Source organism: Fukomys damarensis, unplaced genomic scaffold, assembly GCF_012274545.1.
Source record: "Fukomys damarensis isolate Sample0158 unplaced genomic scaffold, DMR_v1.0_HiC HiC_scaffold_35, whole genome shotgun sequence".
Taxonomy (NCBI): Eukaryota; Metazoa; Chordata; class Mammalia; order Rodentia; family Bathyergidae; genus Fukomys; species Fukomys damarensis.
Genome location: NW_022900947.1, coordinates 11,570,952 through 11,595,268, shown reverse-complemented (window position 1 = coordinate 11,595,268; position 24,317 = coordinate 11,570,952). Strand labels below are relative to the sequence as shown.

The 24,317-nt window shown below is 43.9% G+C and overlaps 1 protein-coding gene and 1 pseudogene across 1 annotated transcript in view; one reads left to right on the top strand and one right to left on the bottom strand.

The window, feature by feature from the left end:
• The window catches only part of Qdpr (quinoid dihydropteridine reductase), a 24,293-nt gene extending 4,027 nt beyond the window's left edge, over nucleotides 1-20,266 (top strand). Inside the window, exons 2-7 of the mRNA XM_010641939.1 lie at nucleotides 2,553-2,743; nucleotides 6,684-6,780; nucleotides 9,163-9,303; nucleotides 15,746-15,854; nucleotides 17,290-17,373; nucleotides 19,574-20,266. Coding sequence (XP_010640241.1) covers nucleotides 2,553-2,743; nucleotides 6,684-6,780; nucleotides 9,163-9,303; nucleotides 15,746-15,854; nucleotides 17,290-17,373; nucleotides 19,574-19,679 — 728 coding nt within the window. The 3' untranslated portion in view covers nucleotides 19,680-20,266. The remainder of the gene's footprint in view (nucleotides 1-2,552; nucleotides 2,744-6,683; nucleotides 6,781-9,162; nucleotides 9,304-15,745; nucleotides 15,855-17,289; nucleotides 17,374-19,573) is intronic.
• LOC104874705 lies at nucleotides 5,266-6,226 on the bottom strand (annotated as a pseudogene).
• Nucleotides 20,267-24,317: the final 4,051 nt, after the last annotated feature.

The window sequence follows — 24,317 nt, the reverse complement described above, 5'->3', positions numbered from 1 at the left end:
GATCGGGGCCCGGGGCTCCCGGTGCAGCCGCGGGGGGCAGCCTGGAGGGGCCCGAGTGGACCTGTGCACCCCGGGCGAGGGTGCTTCACGCAGGGCTACAAGTCCTGTAGTTCTACGATGCTGCGCGCGCCCGGCTTTGGGTGCGGGGCCTTTGCTCTGCGGGGAGGCTGGCCGCCGCGGGGCTCCCTAGCTTCCTGCAGGCCCACCAAGTTCGGCTGGACGCTGGGAGGAGGAAGAGGAGCCGGGCGACCGAATAGGAGGCGAGAACTAGAAGGAAACCTCTAGAATGAGGCTGCCCGTTTCAGCTTAGTAGTCTCATAACTACACTGATTACTCAAAGCCCTCCAACCTCACTTTCTCCATCAAGAGGAGGGATTAAATGAGATAATCGATGTCGCTGAAGGGACATTAATTACCCGACACAGGAAGCAAACCCTGCTTAAGAGCTACCTGTTATTGATGTAGCTTTTACTCCTTCTTTCTTTAGCCCATTGAAACTGACAGTTTGAAGGCTGTAAGCCCTGTGGCTGCTTACAGGTTCATTGTAAAGAATATTTCCCCTGCTTTGCACAGTTGGGTGCCCCCTCGCGGAGGGTGGCTAGTGGGAGTGGATCTGATCCGAGGCCTGGGACTCTTGATCCCAGGCCCCCAGCTGTTCACAGGCTCAGCGCACGGGTGTTTTCTGTCTCTGTCATTTTGCTCAAAGTCCGTCCTGAGTGGGAGGCACATTCCTGCGAATTTGGTTAGGATCAGCAGCAGTAGCCAGGGTAGGGGAATCAGAAAGAAGATCCCTGGGTTTTCTTCTTGTTTAAAATCAGGTACAGGAATGGGCTGCTGGAGGTTTCCAAACACACTGACCTTCCTCCTACCCACCAGCTCACACCCTGGAATGGTGAGGGTTTCTTGGCTCTGCAGAGCAGATGTCCCTGCAGGGACCGTGCATATCAGAGCTCCACAAACTCCTAATTTCGTTGGATCCTCCCTATGACTGCAGGGCAACATGTCCCATATCCCGTTAGTATCCACACGTTGCGGATGCGAAGGCTCTGCTTTTTTTCTGTTGAGGTCACCTCCCCTTACTGTTGACATCGGTAGAACCTGGGGATCTGATTGACCTCTGGCTCTGTCCCCCATTCCCCTTCCTTCTTGGCACCCGAGGGGGGCTGGATGGAGACTTTTTGATCTCCCTATTCCCCGTGGCTCCTGGGGTCCAAGGAAGAAGAACTGTGGAATGATGTGATCACAGTTTAAGGTGGAGATATTGCACTCTGGGACCTGCAGACAGAAGGAGCCTGAGCTTTCTGGGTGAGAACCTGTGCTGGAGACAGAACCCTCCATCTCACTTAATTATGCTAACCCTGTTAGATGTTAATAACCTACTTATTGTGGGTACAGAACTGGTGGGGATGAGAAAGCTACTGTGTATCAGAACAGCATTCAAACTCTGATCTGTCTGATTCCCAGATCCAAAGCTCATCCCTTTCTGCTATAGGGCAAGAATCCTCTGAGTTTGGTCTTCCATTGTGGAATCCTGTCAGCCACCTGTACAGCCCCCGAGCTAAGAAGATTTTTTATTTTTGTGGTACTGGGGATTGACATCAGACTTTGCACTGAGCTATATATATTTTTAATTTTTTGTTTTCAAACAGGATCTTGCTAAGTCCCTAAGTTGTCTAGGCTAGGCTTGAATATTCTGTCTTCCTGCCTTAGCCTCCCAGAGTGCTGAGATTACATGCATGAGCCACTGTACCCAGCTGGGTTTTACATTTTCAAAAGAAAAAAAAATTAGAAGTCCTGTTATGAGTGTGTGTGTGTTTTGTGGTACTGGTGGGATACTGAGCATGCCAGGCAAGGTTCTACCACTGTGGTACACTCCAAGCCTTTCAAAAAATATAAAAAGAATAATAATTTGTGGCATGGACATCTCAGGACATTCATATTTCCTCATCTGAAGATGTACTGGATTACAGCTGTGCTTCTTCCTGTCCCTATGGTCTGTAGCTGTGCTCTCCTGCTGTGTTAGCAGAGATGAGTACTTGCCTTTTGGCTAACAAAGCCTTCAGCAGTTATTCTCAGCCTGTACTGAAGGTTTGCTGACTCTGGAAGTGTAGAGTTTGCTCTTGTGGGCAGAGTACAGAGTAGGAAGGAAGGTGTTTGGAGGAGGGATGGGCTGGCCAGAGTCACATGTCCTTGACATTTGTGTGTGAGGTCAGCTGCCTCATCCTTTCTCTAATGGGTTTTCATTTGCATGTTCTAAACCAAAATCCAATTTCTCCCAATCCAAAACTTTCTGTGGGTTCCCTTGATGTCCCAACTGGAAGATTCCAAACCATGAAAGTTTGTTGCATGCACAAAAAATATGAATATTATTAAAATGGTGTATAAAATCTCCTTGAGGCCACAGGGATTTGTATATGAAACAAGTAAATTTCTACTTTAGATTTGGGTCCCATGCCCCAAACATCTCATTGTATATATGCAAATATTCCAAAACAAAAAAAATGCAAAATCTTCACTTTGAGTCCCAAGTGCCTTTTTACTCAAGCTTTGAGTTCCTTACCTGCACCTTCCCCCCAGTTTTGGGTGTGGCTCTTTTGAGGATGAGCATCTTACTGTCTCTGGACCAAAACAGCTTTGTCCTTCACTGCAGTGGGTTGCCAGCATTGACGTGGTGGAGAACGAAGAGGCCAGTGCCAGCGTTGTTGTTAAGATGACAGACTCGTTTACTGAGCAGGCTGACCAGGTAATTCCAGAAGGATCACCCAAACATTGTAGCAGGGGAGCCTGGGTGGGGGGGTGTGCTTTCCCCCTGGCAACATCTGCTTTTTTATTTTCCAGTTATTGTTTCTTTAATTACAAAGGTCATTTGCGCTTGTGGAGGGAAATTTGGAAAAAAAATTATATTGGTTAGGGAGTAATGACAAGAAAAAAACTACATGTTTAGGAACAGAAGCAGTTTTTTTCCCTGAATATTTTGATCCAATGTTGGTTGAGTCCTTGACATGTGGCACACAGGTATGGATGGCTGACTTTTCATTCTTCTTACTCTCCCCAGTATGAGTCCAATGTTTGCCAGACTTAATTGGTGCCATTGGCCTTTATGAGTTAATGGTAAAGTTGTTATAACCTCCTTAGTTGCCAGGTACCATTGTTCTAAATGCTTTATTGACATTAATGTGTCTCATCTCTGTAACATTCTCAAAACAAAGTTTCTCATATTTTCCTTTTAATATTAAAGAGACAGAGGCATGGAAAGACCCTGGCATTTGCCCGAGGTCAAATAGGTAGGAGGTAGCATAGTTGGGATTTGAACCTGGATAGTGAGGTTTGATGGCTGTCTTCTTCCCTGCTATGCAGAGGGAACAAGGTAGTAAAAGCTAAAATTAAGTGGAAGAACAGTCTGGGTGTGGAGAGCTGCAGCCCTTCAGATGTGGGTCTCTACAGTTGGTGTTTCCAGTTCCTGTTAACTGTAGGCTTTGATGTCCATGTAGGTATAGAATGCACTGGAAGACTAAGATTGAGAATTGTCTTAGTTATTATAAGCTTAGGTTTAAAAATCTCTATTCTTTCTCTCTCCCACTGTGCCTAGAAAGACAATATGATACTGTTTTGGATTTTAAAGCTCCACAAGAGGAAATTCAATCCTGATACCTATAAAGTGGGCCCTCTGGGGAGGAAATTCAACTAGGGACAGGAGATAAGAAGTGAAAAAGGTATTAAATCTCTAGAAGATTCTTGGACAGAAAGCAAAATTTAAGGGAAGGGAATTTAAAATAGTCTTATTTAAATTTTATTGTAAAGTAGAACATGTGAAAAGAAGAGTCTGATAGGTGCATGGTTGCTGCCAGCTCCATGCTTCCCTAAAAAGTAGAAATATTGGGTTAAGTCTGGTTCTGTGCATGTCCAGATATGGCAGCAGGCATCTGGCCTCTGGTCACCAGGACATGGCTTCAGAAAGAAGGGCAGTAGGAGGAAGGTCTGCAAAAGAGGCATCAGAACGAGGTAGGAGTCAAGGAAGACGGGCACCTTCTTAAAAGGAGTATTGGGTATGGCATGTGGGAGAAGGAAGATTGGTTTCCATTGGCACAGGATTCTTAATGAACAGTGGGAGAAGACGCGGCAGACAGTCCAGAGCAATAGAGTTGTGGACACTTTCTGGCCTGTCTCGACAAAGTAAGTAAATTATAACAAGAGGATATGACTGTATTTTCAATGCATTAAATTTTCAGAGAGATCATTAAAATGAACCCTCATGGACTCTTTATCAGAAAGTTGTCATTGATTATCTTCTTACGATTTTTCTCTTGATTTTCTTACAATTTTTCTTTTGCATTTTTTTCTGAGTTGTAGTTAATGAGGTTTTAGTCTTTTTTTTTTTTTTTCCCCCATTCAGCTAGTTTTAAGCAGTCTATGCTTGGGTTTAAAAACAGTGCTTTATGAATTTATAGAAAGTTACTAGAGAATTTCGAGACCCAGATGTATACACAAAGGCTAATCAAACTTACTGTCTTGGTGCAGATCTCTCTCGGTCTGCTGCATTGGGCAGTGATCAGTACCTTATGGGTTTGACTCATGGCCCAAAAGAGGCAGCCCTGCACAGTTGAATTGTTCCAACACAGTGGAGGTGGAGAAAAGTTGAAGATCCTTTGGGGCCATCTGGAAGCCCAGTAGTTAAGAAGATGTGGGATAAAGGCTGTAAATACTAGGGAGGAGGTCAAACCACACTTGCTTTTTATCTCTTCCTTCAGAATGTTTCCATAATTAGTCACTGGTTAAAAAAAAGTATTTGAAAGGAAAGGGAGTAGTTTGTCCATGCCAGTGAAAAAGGCAAGAAAAAAAACCCCAAATTTTCTATTCTTGACACACCAGAAAGAATGGAAATAAGTGCATGTGTGAATATAAATGTTCTAGTCATCGTAGTACTGTTCTCAGCAACCAGAAATTCTTTAGCAACAATGAAGTTGTAAAGAGCATGGTGGTTGATGAACCTTAGGTGAAATGATTCCTGCTCCAGGCAAAACCCTTTATAGGATCTGAGTGTAACACATCAGAGTAAAAGCTTAGTGCAGAGTTGCTGCCAGCTGCAGCTTAGTAGGAGGGACCATCTACTAGGGCCGGCCCAGAAAGGGCTTTAGTTTGAGCTGGGAGGGGACTGTCTGTGGTTCCCACAAGGGCAGCAAGTGTGAAGCCCATGGTACTGGGCTGCTTTGCCTCCCGCACACCAAACAGTGCCACAGACTCTGCTGACAAGGGCTGTGTGGTCCCTCACTGCTGTCTCATGTGACTGCAGGATAATGCCATGTGCTGCTCACTTCCCTCGTGTCTTGTCCAAAGGTAGTTGGTGGAAAGCGGGGCCATGTCATGCAGCAAGAGGGACAGCTCCATTTCTATCAGGCTGCAGGAAATCTGCAGACATTCTCCCAGCCCAGCCCAACACCTGCCTTCAGCAGTATGCGTACAATTGGCCATGAAGATAGCAAACTGATTTCACTTCCTGAGCATTCAGCTGGCCAGCCGCCAGCCTTGCCAGAGCCCTGTCCACCTGGTGAATCACAGTTGTGAGTCTTCATATGATGTCTCAACCAGGGAGGAGGCAGAGAAGGTGTGAGCAACACGGCACAGGTCAAGACTTTCTTTTATGAAGACTGGAATTGGTTCGTGCCCAGAGGATGGTTACAGAAACACACTCTGAAGAGCCAGGATATCTTGTACTGCTGGGTGATTCCAGTCTGTATCTTGGTGCACAGGACTGTCAGATGCCACCGAAGCCCTGTGTCAGAAATGAGAGAGATGACCCCTTGTAAATAAGTAATGATTCCTGAGTGGGAATCCTTTTGGAGAGCATGGTAGACTTCTAAGAAATGTTGTTTGGGTATCCAAACACGTTTGATCAGTAGTTGCCCGGGAAGCAGGTACATTAGCAAGGAGACCAAGTAGTTGGCAAACTATGGAATGAAAATGTTATGTAGGAGAAAACACTTGGTGATGTCTTGATGGAACCATCTCTCAGTATGCAGCTGATGAAACTTGATATTGTGCTTCTACATATTTATTGTTATTCTTCTAGCCTTTTTGGCATTAGCACATAACATCTATAGTCCTTTCATGAAGATTGTGTGCAGGGCATAGAAGTAGGGGAAATGATGAACCAAAAATGATAACATTTTCCATCAATCACTTTTGTTTGGGTCACCACTTAAGAGAAAAAGCTCCTTATATCATCTGCCTTTGGACAGTTCCATCTTCACGGCAAAGGAGAGGAAAGAAAAGAGCAAGGGTTTTGGTTTTGGGGACAGTAGAATTGAGCCTCTTCTCAGATTATGATTCTGTGATTTGCAAAGAAAGTTTGGAAAGGAATAAACCAGGATGTTAGTTGTTGGTCATGCAGCTCTAGATGACTTTCTAAAAACTTTTCTAAAAACTTTTTTCTAAAACCTTTTCCCCTTTCTTTATTAACTTTTATTTCAGGAGGTGCTTTTAGAATACTCTTAAGGAGCCTCTAATTTACTTTATGAAAATCACATTGAAATGCTCATCAGGGATCAGTCTTCCCTGTAATTTTCTATGTTAGTTGACAGGTACTGTAAACTGGCTTCAAAGAAGAGGAAAGGAAACAGGTATCTTTCAGGATGCCAGCCTGTTTCAGCTTTCATTTATGCGTCTTTTTATTCTTTATGTTCAAGGTGACCGCTGAGGTTGGAAAGCTCTTGGGTGAAGAGAAGGTGGATGCGATTCTTTGCGTGGCTGGAGGATGGGCTGGGGGCAGTGCCAAATCCAAGTGTGAGTCCTTTTCCTTGTTAATCATTCATTCTGCTCTGCTCTTTGTCCAGCTGACATGGATCAAGTATACCAGGTGCCAAGCCAACTGTTTTTCTGTATGTCTTCCAGAATTTTTATAACAACTCTGTGTCTCAGTCTGTTTTGAGCTGATATAACAGAAAACTGGGACTAAATAATTTATAAGGAACACAGATTTATTTCTTATACAGTTCTGGAGGCTGGGAAGTCCAAAGTGGAGGTATGCGCCTCTGGGGCAGTTTTCTTGCTGCATAATCCCATGGCAAAGGGCAGAAGGGCAAGAGAGCCTGAGAGATGGGGCAGGAGAGGGCTAAACTTATACTTTTATCAATAATCTACTCCTGCAGTAATGTAATGGAGTTTGCCATTCCTGAGGGCAGAAGCCTCATGACATGATCACCTCTTGAACGTCTCACTTCTGAACACTTACATGGCAGTTAAACTTCGGATGCATGAACTTGGGGGGATGCATTGAGACCATAGCACCCTGTGATGTAGTGACTGACATCTCTTTCGCTGATGAAGAAAAATCTTCCCATAGAGGGGGTGAGGGGCAGGGACATTGAGTTTGAAGTTCAAACTAGAGGCAGAATGGAATCAGCATTGTTTCTCTTCTAACTTTACGGGGCTTATTGTATTCAGGAAATGGGGGATGTGCATATACTGGAGAGATTATTTGTTCCAAGTTTGAAAGAACTCAAAATTGAGCTTTCATGAAACCTGATTACATTTTCCAATTTTCTGTAATGAACATTTTCAATCATACAGAAAAGTTGAAAGAACAATTCAGTAAACACTCATAACCTCTGTCTAAAGTCAGTAATTGTTAGCATTTGCCATACTTGCACACTCTAGCTTTCCTGTGCTTGTGCACTTAACATGTTTTTTGTTACCCATTTGAAAGTGAGCTGATACTTTACCTTATTTCAGCATGAATCTCCAAAGAAAAGCTTGTTTCTGCTATATTATCATTGTAAAGAAAGTTAATAGTGATTCTAGAAACTTGATAATGTCAAATAGCATTGTATTGTTTGTAGACTTATCATCTAGAACTAGCCCCCTCAAGACTTTCTGGAAAGTCTAAGGCAGAATTGCCTTAGAATGTAGAATACTCTGAGTTCTGAATTCACCTGACAGCTTCTCCGAGGCATCATTTGACATGTTCCTCTATCCCTGGTAGTTCTTGTGAACAGGAAGTTAGGTTAAGATATTGTTTCAGGTTAAATGTTTTGGAGGCAGTAATTCTTCCTGACTGATATTGCATTCTTCATATTACATCACATTGGGAGGCCAGCATGACAGATGCCAAATTTATTGCTTCGTTAAGGTGGTAACTCCAGACTTCTACTGTAGGGGGTCATTTTCCTGTTTGTGATAAATGGTCTCTGGGATGGTACTTGGGTACTGTGTGTGAATATCCTGTTCTCCTAATCCTTTTCACCTAATGGTTTTAAGTATTCCTCCATAATCCCTATCTGAAACAGTTATCCTATTTGGAGATTGGAAAATAGTAGTTTTGTAATTTCATCATTCTTTTCACATTTATTAACAAATATCATTTAAAGAGCAGTTAAAATTTCGTGAGCCACATTTAAATGTCAGACTGATATTTTGTGAAGTGATTAGGTTGGCAAAACAGCCCGATTACCTTTTGTATATTTTAGGAGGAAGAAGTGATACACATAGATTATCAGCTTTTATCCTAGTCCTTTTTAGCAAGGAAATGCAGGACCTTGGATGGCATCTACTGACCACTCCTGCCATATCAGGAGGGCTTTCTTTCTGGATCATGGGGTTTCACATGTCCTGTAAGTTGCCTGGTTGGAGGTGTGACATATGTTACCACTGTTCCTTCCGTCTTACTGGCAAAAACTAGTGTGAAATGGTTGCTATTTCAGCTCTTTTAAAGGATTCTTAAAGCTGGCATTAACGTTCCAGCCATAAAAAATATGGCTCTGTAAAAACCCTCTTTATAGTCATATGGTAATAGTTTCTTGAATTTTTATCATGGATAAAAGCTGACATAGGCGTATAGGTTCTGATTATAAATCTGATGCTCTTCAAAAGGTAAATAGTCTTTGAATTAATGCCGGACCAGCAAATCTGTTAACTCTGGATTTATTTGCTAAAACTTATTGGCTAAAATTTTACCAGTTTACAGGTTCAACAGCTGAGATGTGATCACACAGGCTGGGCTTGAACCCGTGTCTCTTTGGTCACTGGACCTGTGTATTTTGTACTAGACGTTGTAGATAGGGATGGGGCTGGAAGAGTCTGAGGGCTTCCTCAGTGTGGGCTACATGAGCCGAGTACTTCTCGGCTTCTTTGGGGATGCTGAGCCCACATATGTTTCTTTCTGTTCAGCTCTTTTCAAAAACTGTGACATGATGTGGAAACAAAGCATGTGGACATCCACCATCTCCAGCCACCTGGCCACCAAGCACCTCAAAGAGGGAGGCCTCTTGACCTTGGCAGGTGCCAAGGCTGCCTTGGACGGGACTCCTGGTAAGCCTTCATTTCTTTGTTGAGATGGGAATGTTTACTTTACTTGCTGGGCTGCTGGACCCTTCCTGGAATAGGAATATTAAAGTTCTTTGTCCTCTCAGGAGCTTACAGTTCAATGGATTGTGTTTCCTTTTATGTCTGAATCTTTGTAAGAGGATGGGTCCAGGTTTTTTTCATTTGCATTTATCTTCTTGTCCATGGTGGCTGAGAAATACTGCAATCTGGCCCCCTTATCTGTTTTATTTGTCAGTGATTCACCAGGGATGAATGGTGTCATAGGTACTCATTAGTTGATAAACACACATTATTATCATTGCATTGTGATCACATGTCCTGGAAGTAGCTTGGTAGCTGGAAATAGTGAAGGCTTTAGAAAAGAGGGTGGCTGGGAGTGCATTCTTCACTCTGATCTCTGACCAAATTTTTGCTGTTATTTCATTACTTGTAGAACTGTGATCATAATTTCTAACCATAAAACTGTAGAGCTGTTGATAAGTAGATGGTGCCTAGCACGTAGTAGACAATAGAACATGGTAGGTCTTATTAGATCTACTGTTTTCATTTCACATATATTCTTATTGAATTCTGAGACTGGCATCCTTGTTTTTTCAGTTTGTAGGTTGGAAAACTAAAATTAGAGAGAGTTAAGTAAACTGTCTACAATAAATAAGTTGCAAACTTATTTTGGACCAAAACTTTGATGATTTCCAAATTGTGTGTTGTTTCCATTTCATAATGGAGACCCAATTTCCTTGTGAGTTTTTTTTGTTCTCTTTATTTGTTTGCTGGGGCTGCCATAGACCAGGTGGCTTAAACAAAGGGAATTTATTTTCTCACAGTTATAGAGTCTGAGACAAATATGTTAGCAGGGTTAGTTTTCCTTGAGGCCTCTCTCCTGGTCCTTGTCCCTGTGAGTCACTCTTCTCTCTGTATGTGTCTGTGTCCTAATTTCTTACCATGACCCCTGTCAAACTGGAGTAGGGTCCCACCCTGATGACTTCATTTTATTAAAGACCCTGTCTCCAAATAGAGTCACATTCTCAGGTACTGGAGATCAGGACCTCAACACAGGAATTTCAGGGAGATGCACTTAAGCCCATAACAGTCCCTTTGGGACAGGGCTATAGGAATTTAACTAGGGGGCAGAGAGGGGCGAAAGTGCCTACCTGAGCTACCAAAGTTAAAATTTTCTTCTTGGTTTTTGGGATTTAGGTGGTAGAGATCTTGGACACCTTCTCAATTTTGATGTAACTCACTGAACTGTGAAGTGCTTATTAGCAATTTCTTGCCACTTGTTTTCTTATTATATTTCTCAGAGCATATGAGCTTACAAGTCCATGGCTCTTGGAATCATTAAAGCTATGTAAATGTTAGATGTACTTCTGGTTGAGATCTGATTTATATAAAAGGTGACACAGGTCAGAGGCATTAAAAAGTAAGTAGAGAAATGAGTAACAGTTTGACGTTTCAAAATCAAAACCTTAGGACTGCCTTTTTTCTAAAGGATAAAACTTCTCCTTTCCTTTGATTTATAAGTACAGATGGCCTCGACTTATGGTAATTCTGCTTAACAGTTTTTTGACTTTACGATGCTGAGAAAGCATACATATTCTGCTTTTCATTTTGAGAACAGTATTCAGTAAATTACACAAGTTAGTCAGTGCTTGAGTATAAAGTAGGCTTTGTGTGAGATGGCTGTGTCCAAGTGTAGACTAACGTAAGTGTTCCGGGCATGTCTAAGGTAGGCTAGGCTAAACTGAGAAGTTCAGTGGGTCAGTGCACTTAATGCATTTTTGACCCTTCTGTATTTTCAGCCAACCTGGGATTATTGGATGCTACCTCATTGTAAGTTGAGGGGCATCTGTATACTTTGGGAACGTTTCTGAGTAGCAGATGAGACTGCAGGCTCTAGAAGCCCCCAGGCCTGACACTTACTGTTACATAGTTGGCAAATTATTTAAGCATGCTGAGCCTCGGTTTTGTTAAGATGGGGATGAATAATTACATCTTCTTTATGTGGTGATTGTGACTTGACTTGTACATATCTTAATGGATCTAAATGGCCCTGGAAGTTGTTACAGAGAATTGGTAGCAAAGGTGAACTGTTACTGTGTGCTGCAGGCTTACTTTTGCCCCTGACTCCTGCTTTGAATAATACACTGTTCATCTTGAAGCTCTCAGGGTAGATGCTGTTAAATTTGAGTCATGAGATCTTTTAGCTTTGGTTCACATTCCCCTAAAATGTGGGGAAATCTATACTTTGAAAGTAAATGATGAATCAGGCTAAGTAGTCAGTGCCTTAAAACCAAAGTTTGTCCAGAAATGAAACATTTTCACTGGGGAAGATCCTGAGTAAACACCCCCTGCCTATTTCCAAGGCCATATTTGCAGAATGTCTACTGGAGAATAAACTATATTAAAACATTGAGGATCTGTTGATTACCCTCTGATGATCTGTGCTGTGAATGGAAATCACTCTTCAGGAACCACACCAATCATTTTATAATTTGGAAGAAACTATTTATTTTCTTTTTTTTTGTCTGTTTGTTTTTTTAGGTACCGGGGATTGAACTCGGGTCCTTGCGCTTGCAAGGAAAACTATTTATTTTCTTAGTGACGGGCACTGTTTTCATACTTTGTGCAAGATCTCTTACCTGCATTGCGTACCCAAAGAACACGGTTTTCTGTAGAATTAAGCTGGTGGGGTTGCTGGTTGTTTATTCCTTTCCTCCCACAGATTCCCTCTTCTTTTGTTGTTTGTGTGGAATGAAAAGAGAGCCCTGAGACTTTGTTGAGTTTGTTGTATTTTTATAGCAGGTTGGCTTCCTGCCCTCTGATTGAACAAGTAAGTCAAGGATGGTGAAATACTCTCTTTGTGCTCCTAAATATCTTTTGGAGACCGTGACCCCAACTGCAGTTCCGAGTTGTTGGGGCAGTGAGTTAGCCATTGGTTCCCGGACTGGGCTGTGATCCCAGTCCTGGACTTGGGGCACCTCTTCAGCCATTGCCCTTGACATGGGGGTGCTGGGGGCTGAAACAGGCTGCTAGTCGCTGGAATGAAGAGTGGTTTTCCCAAGGAGGAGAGAGGTTTACTGTAATTAACATTCACTTTTGTTGCCTTGGTAGCAACACCCAGCGAGCAGCTTCATTTGGGTGCAGTTGGGGGAGCAGAGAGGAGCAACAGTCCATTCAGCCATGTGCCGGAGGGCAGACGGACCCACACTGATGAAAAGCATCTCTCGCTTGAGTCAACAAATGCTGAATACTGGGAGGAAAGGAAGATGTATGGTCAGCATGTGCAGTTTGTACAAATGGTGAACCTTGAGTAAGGACCACGTATTGTACACCAGTCACACCTTAATAGATTTGTTTTTAAAAAGTGCAGTGGTTGTCAGCATCTGCCTCCCATGTGCCCAGTTTATTGGGTCAAGCTCTCTGCATCTTTGATGCCATTTCATCACCAGAGGTGCCTGTGAAGCAGGTGCAGTTATCCCTTGATTACGTAGGAGAAAACCAAAATTCAGTGATTTTAGGGAGCTTGTTTCTGACCTTTGGCTAGGAAGTAGTTGAGTGTCATTGGAGGGCTACAGCGATGATTGACTCAGTCTCTGTAGTGAATGCCTGCCGGGGAGTCGGGATACAGGTGGTGTCTGTGCGTGGCAGAATGTGCTAAGTCAAGGTCTAGGCGAGACGCCCCAGGGAGCAGAGGGGAGCAGGGCTCCACCTCTGAGGAGGTTCTGTGGAGGAAGCTGCCTTAGTCGCTGTCTTACCCCGGGACACACACACCGACATCTTACAGGAGGAGGAGGGTGTTTATTTTGGCTCACAGTTTAGTCCGCAGTTGCTGCCTCTAAGCCAGAACAGCATGGCAGAGGGGCAGGGAAGTGGAGGGTGCAGAGGGAGCTGGTAGCGAGGACAGGAAGCCGAGAGAAAGAAGATGGAGCGGGAAAGAGATCTGCCTTTCCAGGCTATGCCCACAGTGCCCCGACTTCAGCCAGGCTGCACCTCCTAACAGCAAGAGAGCTAGCTCTGTTGTCCCACAATCCAGTCATTTTCAAAGCTCCACCTATAAGCGCATGAGTCTACCGCAGGACATCTAGATCGAAGCCACTATAGGAGCTGATGTGATCAGAGTCCAGGAATTTGACAAATAGAATTTAAGGAAAAAGGTGAGAAGACAAAGTATTGTTTTTTGTTTAAATAGTTATTATTTCAAAGTTAGTTTGTGTGCAATACTGAGAAACCAAGGAATCACTAGGAATAATTTCATAGTTTTTTAATTTTAATTTTTTTCCCAGTACTGGGGATTGAACTCAGGACCTTGCGCTTGTGAGGCAGGCGCAGCACCACTGAGCTAAATCCCCGGCCTAGGAATTTCAAACGTTTAATGAAACAAAACTCTGAGTCTGTTCTTTTTCTATTGTTTTTCTTTCTGGTACTGGACATTGAACCCAGAGCCTTTGCACTGAGTTCCAGCCCTAGCCTTTTTTATTTTGAGACAGAGTCTTGCTAAACTGCCCTGTCTGGGCTTGAACTTGCAATTTTCCCAGAGTGCTGGAATTATAGGCATGTGCCACCAGGCCTGGCTTTCTAGTGTGGTTTTTAATTTAACGTGTGTCTTTGGTGGGTTCAATCCTTGATTAAGCCTCATTCACTTTCATCTATTGCTCTTTCCTTCAGTGTTTATTGAATGCCACTTTTGGATTGAGGCTGTATTAGTAGACAAAACAGTTAAAACCCCTGCCTCTGTGGAGCTGACATTCTTCTGAGGATGAAAGAGCCCCTTAGCTTTTGCAAGATGTTTTTGTGCCACATTCTGAATTGTTTTCAGGGAACCCCGGGACTCTGGCCTTGGGATTGCGTTTAGCAGAGGCGGGGACTTGGAGGCCTGCTGACTGGCCTGAATCACAGTGGTGTGGAATCACTCCTGTGTGCTCGAATTTACATCCTGGGCTCTTTCCCATGTGCCACAGGGCTGCTTGGAGCTAGGGAGCTCACTAGCATTTCTTTGTATTCCTATACTGAGTTCATAGGTAGACAGGCCCCAGTGCCAGGTGGTTGGTGCCTGGGAATCCTGGCAACTGCTTTCCAGGCTCCTCTTGGCTTCTGTGTGTGTGTGTGTGTGTGTGTGTGTGTGTGTGTGTGTGTGTGTGTGTATGTATGTGTGTGTAGCTGGGCATTCAGCCCACGGCCTTCCCCTTGAGTAACATCCCTCACCTTTTTTATTATTTTTATTATTAAACTTTTTTTTTTTTTGGTACTGGGGATTGAACTCGGGTCCTTGCACTTGCAAGGCAGGCCACCAAACCGCTGAGCTAAGTCCCCGGCCCCTTAAACATTGCTTTTTGTTTTATTCTGAGACAGGGTCTTGCTAAGTTATTAAATTGCCCAAGCTCAGCTTGCACTTGTCGTCTGGGCTTTGGAGGCAGCAGAGCTGTGGCAGGTGGGCACGATGGCAGCAAAGAAATACAGACACTCCTTGTTCTGAGTCGTTAAGTGATTTGGTCACTAAGTAAAGAATTGTATACATTACAAGATTCAGGAGAAAGAAATGGTCGCAGGAAACTCCAACTTGATGACCTTCCTTTTATCATAACTCTTAGCATACGGTACTGGAATGTGTAAGAGAACATAAAACCACAGTACAATCAGCAAAAGTTACAGGGCTATATGAACAAGGTGTACTGCACCCCAAAAAAGACATTGAGTCTGTCTTAACAAAATGTATAGAATTGTACAAAAAGAGACAGGTCTAAGTCCGAGCTGCAAGTTGTAAGTCAGAATATGCCCCTTTGTCGAAAGTCTGAAAGTCACTAAATAAATAAAGAAAATGTGTAATATGGGGGTAGGGTTGTAGCAGTGTGTCAGAGAAAGCACAGGCCTCCACTTTCTCTAGCTAATAAGCCAGGAAATGCTCCCAGCAGGTGGCAGATACCAGCCTGATACTGAGAGGACAATGTGGGAATGAAGGTGGTGGTCTGGGAAGTGGGAAAACACCCTTCCCTTTCTGCGCCAGCCACCAGCACAGCATCTCCCAGCAGGGGCCAGAGCCAGGTGCCTTCTGCGCAACACCAATCGGCAGCCTGTACGCCGCTGCCTGCCTGGTTCCCGAGACCCTTTGCCGGGTGCCATCTCCTTGGGTCTTCAATGCAGCCTTGTGAATAAACCGAGATTGGAGTTACCATTTACAGTCCCTATTCCACACGGGTCGGCAGGCCCAGAGAATCTGTGATGGTATAGTCCTTGGTAGAGTAGGAGCGAGAGGCCTGCTTCTCTGAATTTCAAGCCCAGGACCCTTCCTGTTGCTCCCTATTGCCAGCTGGAATCATTGGCAAGGAGACCAGAGCAGCTGTTGGGAAAATTGTAAGGGGACACAGAGGCCCAGGAGCCTGGACATACTTGCCGTCACTTTATAACCAGGCTGTTTCCTCCTGTCTTACAGGGATGATCGGCTATGGCATGGCCAAGAGTGCCGTCCACCAGCTCTGCCAGAGCCTGGCGGGGAAGAACAGCGGCCTGCCGCCAGGGGCTGCTGCCATTGCTGTGCTCCCGTAGGTGCTTGGGGCCTCCTGCAAGAGCTGGCATGTGTCTGAGAGTCACTTTCCACCAGGAACTTACGTGTGCATCACCTGAAAATCTAAAGTTCACCAGAGTCCCTTAAAAGATTTGCCTTAGTCTGTTCCTGCCGCTATAATAAAATACCTTAGCTGGACTGAGTAGATCAGAAGGAAGAGAAATTCATTGATCATGGTTCTGGAGACTGGAAAATCCCAGGTCCAAGGCAGCAGATTTGGAGTCTGTGAGAGGTGGTTCCTCACAGACGGTGCCTTCTGTGTGATACCACACTGTGAAGGGCGGAAGGCTCCCTTGAGCCTCTTCTCCAAGCGCTAAGCCCACGCCCCTCCTAACATCCCAGAATCCCAGAGCCTCAGATTGTGTTTGCAGCATGAATCTGATGGCGGACGCATTGGGCCCCTAGCAGTGCTTCATGTCCGGATGGTTGACTGGCTGGTGGGGTGGGTCTGCCTTTTTCTGCCTCTTCTTTTGTTTTTCTTTCTTCCTCTCACTCTTTTTACTTCCTTTAAAAATAGTCTACACATTTTATTTTAGTTCTGTTTTCCACGTTATTGTAAGGTCAGAGGGTCTGTGTGCGTCTGTGTGTATGCACATGTGTGCACATGTGCGTGTGTGTTGGGTGGGGGCCAGGTCTGGGTGGCAGTGGGGCGTTGGGTATGTGGGAGAATATGGAGACTCTGGGGCTCGTATCTGTACATGATCAGGGTGTCCCCCTCAGCTGTCCCGGGCAGACGCAGCCGTCTGGGAGGAAGCACATTCCTTTTCTGGGAAGAATGCCAGCACCCACTGGCTTGCTCTTGCCTCTGGTCCCATAGAGGGACACTGGGACTTCTCAGACTGTGCTGACTGACTGTCCAATTCCCTTTCAGTGGTGAGGCTCTGTGATTCTGTGAGCTGTCCCTGCAGCTGTTTCAAACAACTCCTGAGGCCCGGGTGTGCTTGTGAGATTCAGCGTATCTGAATTCTGTGTTCTCTTGCTGAAAACCTTAAGGTTTCATGGAAAGCAGCCATGTATCTCAAAGTTTGGTATTTTAATATTCTCATATTTAAAGGGATATTATTCCACTTAAATCCTTGGAAATGAATCTGCTGCCTTTTAGGGAGTGCTTGAAGACTTTCAGGGTTATCAAACAAGCAATTCAATAAAGACTGCATTTAAGATAGAGGCAAAAAGTGGCTCTTGTCATTTTGTGCTTATCTACCTAAAGCTGAGTCACAAAGGTCCTGATTGAGTTGTGCTCAGCTGTGATTTTTGTGGATGTAGATGGCTTTCTGGTTTCTCTGTGGTTATTCTCCTGTCTGATCTCTCATGTAAATGTGGTGCTTGGTGCTTGAGGCATGTTTGCATTTTCCTGGCTCGTGGGGGGCGGGCCCATACACGGATGACATGCTCGTCTCTGTGCATTGCAGGGTTACCCTGGATACCCCGATGAACAGGAAATCGATGCCTGAAGCTGACTTCAGCTCCTGGACACCCTTAGAATTCCTAGTTGAGTGAGTATCACAGCACCGGCAGTGACTAAGCAGCTTCTAGCCTCCGTTCTCTGCTGTTTATGGTGCACCGGACAAGCCCATGTTCTCAGTACTGCAAGGGTGCGCTCGTGAGGTTTCTGGGCCTTGGAAGTTTGAGGCACATCCATCAGAATCTCAGAGTGACTGGACTTGGAGACGAGTAATAGAGCAGGATTAATAGTGCCAGCAGGAGCCCTGGCTTCCCCACTCACTGTCCTGTCAAACGGAGCATGTTATTTACGCCAGGCCTCCGTTTAGCTGATTGTAAAGTTCATAATAATAGTTCGGTGGCCATGCAGTACGTCGCCTTTGCTTCTCAAGTCCTCCTCACCTGCGTGTGAATCTGTTGGCATTTGAAGGCTCACAGGAAATAGAGCTGCTGTGCTCTTTTGTGTTTGCTGCCTCAGTTTCTCAGACCTCCACTTAGGAAGTCTGTATTCCTGAGCACCCAGCGAGTACAGGTGCTGTTCTTTGATCCAGGGTCCAGGGGATCGTGAAGCTGCAGTCCCTGCCCTCCTGCAGCAGGCAGAGGAGGAAGATGGAGGAGACGACCTTCCCCAGCAGTGCCAGTGTATTAGCTGTTTTGAGAGCTGCACAGAGTTTGGGCTGTCCTTTTGGCCTACTGTAACTGTCTCAGTTATAAATTGGGAAAAATTCGGGACTTGTATTTTAAGTTTGAAACAAGTACCTGCATACCAGTTATTATATGTTAAGCACCATTCTAAGCATTTCTTAACATTTGATGCTCATAGCAAACTGTCCTTACAGAATCTGGGGACTCGGAGACCTTGTGTGTATGGGAGATGAGTTAACTGCCTCAGGTCACACAGGAGAGCCGGGATCTGACCCAGGCATTTGGCTGAGGGTCCATGCAGCTGCAGACCTGCACTAGATATCATGCTTAATCTTTGGCTTACCAAAAATTAGAAAAATAAGAAAATTGACGTTCAGAAGAGATCACACTTTGAATTGCATCTGCAGTTGAATTTCTTTTTAAAGGTGAATACCCACAGAGATCCTTGAGGGAGACACTGACCTAGAACCTAGACCCAGGGTGAAATATTTGGACATTTCTGTGTTTATTTGTGCGGAGCCACAGGCCTGCAGAAAGCCCCATCCCAGGCATCTTTTGTTCTAGAAGTTGTGCTCAGCCGTTTTCGGTATTTGAAGCTTAGTGGAGAAGTTGGCGTGCGGTGTACCTTGAAATGTCTGTGAAATTACTGATGAAGGAAGGAGAACTAATTTCAAATGAACACGATAATCCCAAAAGCCCCTTCAACTCCAGACTGGTCTGTCAGAGCCACCCCAGCTAAGCTCTCACCTGCCTGAGACGTGGCTGGCTTGTGATGCATTAACTGTGTTTCAGAGAGTTTCAGCAGTGCTCTGATTTTCCAGCCATGCACACATATGGTGCTCCATAAATGTGTATTTAAAAAAAATGACTTTCCTCTGTCTTTTTTAAATTTCTGAGAAGTTATAATATACAGTTGGCCCTCTGTGGGTTCTACGTATTCTTGGATTCAGCCAACTTTGATGGAAAAAAATTGCTTGTGTACTGACCATGTACGTGCTTGGCATTATTCCTTAAGCAACACTGTCTAACATCAGTTAGGCATAGCGCCTACATCATGATAGGTTTAATGTACAATCTAAAGATGATTTGAAGCACATGGGAAAGTGTGTATAGGTTATAGGCAAGCACTACACCATTTTATATCAGGGACTGAAGGAGTATCCTTAGATTTTGCTATCTTGGGGGTCATGGAGCAAAGCCCTGCACACAGTGAGGGCCAATTCTATTGTGTATCTGCCTCCTAGAATTAATGAAATCTTTTTTAATTGCTTAAAATCATACTACTGTATTATGAAGAATCCTGACCTGCAGAGAATTATAAAAATGAAAGTTAAAAGGGAGGAAAAAGTTGAAAAGGGGAGTAAAAATGATCAAGGTGTGATGTGTGCTAATTCCCCAAGATAAGTGTAATTAGTATAGAAATAGATCTCAAAGTGAATAGAAATGGGAATGGTAAGATACTTCCGGGACTCTGGGGACTTGGTTCCTTGCTAAGATGTCCAGTGGCCTTTTCACAGCTGTGTTACCTTTCCCCAGGCACTGGTGTGAGTATGGGCTGGTACCCAGACTTTTGCTTTTTAAATGTAAAGCATGTCTTCTTTGTTCTAGAACCTTCCACAACTGGATCACAGGGAAAAACCGACCCAGCTCAGGAAGCCTGATCCAGGTGGTAACCACAGAAGGAAAGACGGAGCTCACCCCAGCATATTTTTAACTTCATCTCTGAGCCTAGGAGGAGCCTGCCAGAGGAGTCGCTAACTTGTCTCTGTGTGCCCATGTCTGGGCCTGTGTGTCCTATAGTGTGTGGTTCCAAGTAGCAAGTCCTGCTTTCTGTCTTCTCTGTGCATCTGTTCTGGACAGTATAATGTGTTTAGGTGAACTAGCAGGTGCGATTAGAGGCCTGCATTTCCAGTAGCCCCATCAAAACCGCATGAGGAGGTCTCCAAACAGCCTGTCCACTTTAATGCCGTGTTGGATCGCTCTGGAGACTCTCATCTGCCCCAACAGCGGCTGTCATCTTCACGAGTGCAGTGATTTGTTGGTATCTGGGGCACTTTGAGGGCCAAGTTACCCTTGAATGTCATGTTTGTGTCATAGATGTAGTTGTAATGGCCTTGAATTAAACTGCCTTAAAACTCTTTTTGTGGTGTGAGCCAAATCCTGTGGACTCTGTTGTGGTATCTGTTTTTGTGCGGTTGCCACCTTTACCCTGGCTGGGAGCGACCTGTATAAGAGAACTACTCGTGAGTCTTTGGAGTGTTTTTATTTATTGTTTTTCTCCAAATAAATGCACTTCAATTATCATGTTGTCTCCTTTAACCAAGCCTGATCTTGCATACAGTAGTTTTAAATGTGTGCAATATAATCACAGGCTGCAAAGGGCTGTTAATCTAGTGTTTCCAAAGTGTGTGGGGGGTAAACTCTGAAATAAGTGTTTTCCACAAGTGACACAGGCCTGAGCCTGTCCTGGGCACATGAGACTGAGAGGGGAGATGGCTGAGGGATGGCTATGTGTCTAGAAGCTACTCACTGTGTGACTAGTTTGGACCCTTCTGCTTGAGAACCTGTGATATAACCCAACCTGGTCCTTTCACAGATGGGGAAACTGAGACCTGGAGAGACATTTCCTCTTACTGTTGCCAGTAAGTGGCAGGACCAAGCCCAGAACCCAGTCCCCAGATCCCCGCTCTTTATAAAGCCTTCTGTTAAGTTTGTGTGCTTTCTTTCTCTCCTACTTCCTCCTCCTGTTTCCTTTTTTTAGTGAGGTAAAATTCACGTAAAAGTAACTATTTGGGAATTAGCTATCCAGTGGCTTATATACATTCACAGTTTTATATAACTATCATCTATTTCATTGCTCCAAATATTTTCATTGCTGCAAAGTAAAATCCAGTGCCCTTTCAGCTGTGCCTCTTTATCCTCCCACCCCATTGGCTTTTGGCAACCACCCATCTGCATTCTGTTTGTATGTTGTGGCTTTTTTGTTTTTGGTACCGGGGATCAAACTCTGGACCTTGTGCTTGTGAGGCAAGCAGCGGAACCACTGAGCTAAGTCCCTTTCCTTGCATTCTGTTTCTATGAAGTAAACTATTTGGGTATGTAATATAAATGAAATCATACGGTAGATAACCTTGGATATCTGGCTCCTTTCACTTCGCATAATGTTTTTAATGTTCCTCCATGTTGTAGCATGTGTGGGTACTTTTTTTTTCCTTTTGTAACTGGATGATCCATTGTATGTATAAACTAATTTTTATTTACTCATTGATCTGTCAATAGACCTTGGGCTTTTTCCCTTTTGGCTGTTGTGAACATTCATGTACCAGTATTTACATGCCAGTTTGGGGTTCTTTCAGATAAATACCCAGGAATGAAGTTGCTTGGTCTTATGGTAATTCCTATAACTTTTTGAGGGGTTTTAAAGAATTATTGTCACTATACTTGAGGGTGATTGTATCCAGGTGTTATGATAAGGAAGACGGGCACCCCCACAAAAATAGGACTGATTGTTCAGTCTTCCAGCTGGAGTGCAACACAACGAACTGGGACACAAATCCAGCTCTTGGTAGCACCTGCACAAGTTGCCTAGTCCCTCACATATCAAGCACCCTGTCTCATCCTAAGAATATCTAAGATGGATGGTTTTCATTTTTCAAATGAAGAAATAGTTCCATGATTTAAGGGACTTGCTAAGGATGCACTTAGTTTGAGGAGAAGTGGTACTTTCCATTTTATTTAGAAACCAAACCTAATAATTGATTTTTGAGGTGTCTCTATTGACAAAATTGAACCTCATGTCAACTATGCAGGACAATTACTTCCAGTGCACTTATCACAGAGCAGTCAATGAAGGGTGGCTTTGGACAGAGAGGAAGTAAACATGATTGGCAATAAGGTTGAAAGAGAACATGAGTCCTCTAAAATGAACAGATTAGGAAGGACACAAACATTAACAGAGTACTGTATTAGTCTGTTTGGTGCTACTCAAATGAAATACCTGAGGTTGGGTAACAATAAAGAAAACAGGTTTCTTTTGCTCACAGTTCTGGAGGTTGGCAGGCTCTCACCTGGTTATGGGGGTTAAGTTTCAACACGTGAACCCTTGGAGGACACAAGTTATATCCAAACTAGAAGAGAGACTGAGGAGGAACAACCAGTAAGGCAAAAGAATAAGAATGCAGTGTCAGTAAAGTGAAGAAAGTGTAATGAGCAGATAGCATGTGGCAATGTTGAGTGTTCCAAGAAGTAAGATAATGAAGGCTAAAACCTGACCATTAGATTTTGCCATGGAGAGGTCATTGTTATCCTGGCAAGCAGTGTCAGTAGTGGGAATCAGGAGATTAGGGTGGGCTTTGGAGAGCAATTGTAGCAAAATTTTAATTTTGTTTAGATACTCTGTGAAGTCCTTTGAACTATTCTTGAACACAGTGCAAAGAGACTGGCACATAGAAGTGCTCAAGAAATATTGGGTATTCTTATTACTCATCTCTAATTTTATATCAAAACATGATAGGAAAATACGTTCATCCAAGCTGTAGCATGTATTGATACCTCTTTTTTATTGCAAAATAATCTTCCATTCTATGGATCTGTCACGCATTTGTCCATTTGTCAATTTATGAGACATTTGAATTCTTTCTGCTTTTTAGCCATAATGAATTGTGCCGCTGTGAACATTCATGTACAATTTTGTTTGGACGTGAGTGTTTTAATATCTCTTGGGTATATGCCTCAGAGTAGAATTGCTGGATTGTACTCATGGTAACTCTGCATTTAACCATTTTAGCAATTGTATGCTATTTTCCAGAGTAGTGATGCCTATTTTCCTAACCACCGACAGTGTATGGTGCTTATAGGGTTTTTTGTGCTCCAGGCCTGCACAGGTTCTTGTCTGTATTTTTTATTACCGTCATCCTAGTGGGTATGAAGTGCTAGCTCCTTGTGGTTCTGCTTTGTATTTCCCTCAGAGTGGTCACACCAAGCTTCTTTTCATGTGCTTATTGACTATTTGCATAGCTCTTTGGTGAAATGTCTGTTCATTGCCTTTGCCCATTTTTTAATGGTGTTGTTTTTTGTTACTGAATTCTAATTTTACTTATATTCTAGTATAAGAATCAGATGTGTGAATTGCAAAATTTTTCTTCAGTCCTGTGGGTCATCTTTTCACGTTATCAGTGGTACCCTTAGAACCATAAAGTGTTTGATTTTGATGATTCAATGTTAATGTATAAGCTTTCACTTTCAACTGATTTTGCAGGAATCTGGACTAAGACCTTGGATGAGGTAGGTACCAGTCTCATTTTACTACTGAGGAAACTAAGGGTCATGGGAGTTTAACTAATTTTCCAAATCCCTTAGCTAGTATAGAAGGAAGCTAGATTTTCACTGAGGTCTGTGGGATTCTTTAACCCTGCTCTGAGCTACCCTTTGTTGACAAGTTGGGGACACACTAAATATGGCTTGAGTTTGCACACTGACACCTTGGTCCTTCAGGTACTAGTGATGATAGGGGTGTGCATGGGCCATCTGCTTGAGTATAGTGTTTTACACACATCCTTCCTAGCTCCCTTTCCTCATACATCCCAAGGCAGTCACATCTTCAACCTCCAAGGCAAAGAAGGTTTTTGCGGGAGAATCTTTCCTCTGTCATGATCCTCGCCTACTCTTCCCTATAGGAAGAGGAGGACGGACTCTTCTGATTGGAGAGACTGGGTCTGAGGAGTGTTGGGAGCATGTTGACCAGGGAAAAGTCCACTACATGGGCTCTAGGCCATGTGAATCCCTCACTCTCCTGACTTTTCCTTGCAGAACTGATTTACTGTCCTATCCCTTGCCTTTTTGTCTCTTTGGCATTGGTTAGGAACTTGAAGAAGGGTGAAGATTAGATTCTCTTTAGCCCTCGAAGCATTATTTTTCATTTTGCATTTCCACAACCTCCACATTCAGTGGGTGTTCAATAAGTGGACAAAGGGACAGACTTAGAGAAAGTAACTGTCCTATTAAGAGATGAAAGTGCATGGTGGTGCCAGGGTGCGCAGCTCCCTCCCTGCTTATCTGTGTGATATTCCCCATAGGAAAACTGCTCTTAAATCAGTCTTAGTCCAACCATTTGCCACTCTGGGCCACCTCTTATCTCCCCTGTGGCTTCTTCCATGCCACAAGTTGGTGGATTCAAGTCGTTTTCTTACCTGGCCCTGCATCAGTAGCTGTGGCACCATGAGCAAGGGGTTATTCATTCGCATCCTTTTCTTGCCTTTCCCAGTTCTTTATCTAAGGGAACTACATTTCCCAGGCTCCCTTGCCAGCTGGCTTCCTATAGGTCCTGGCAGTGAGGCCCCGCGGGGGGGGGGGG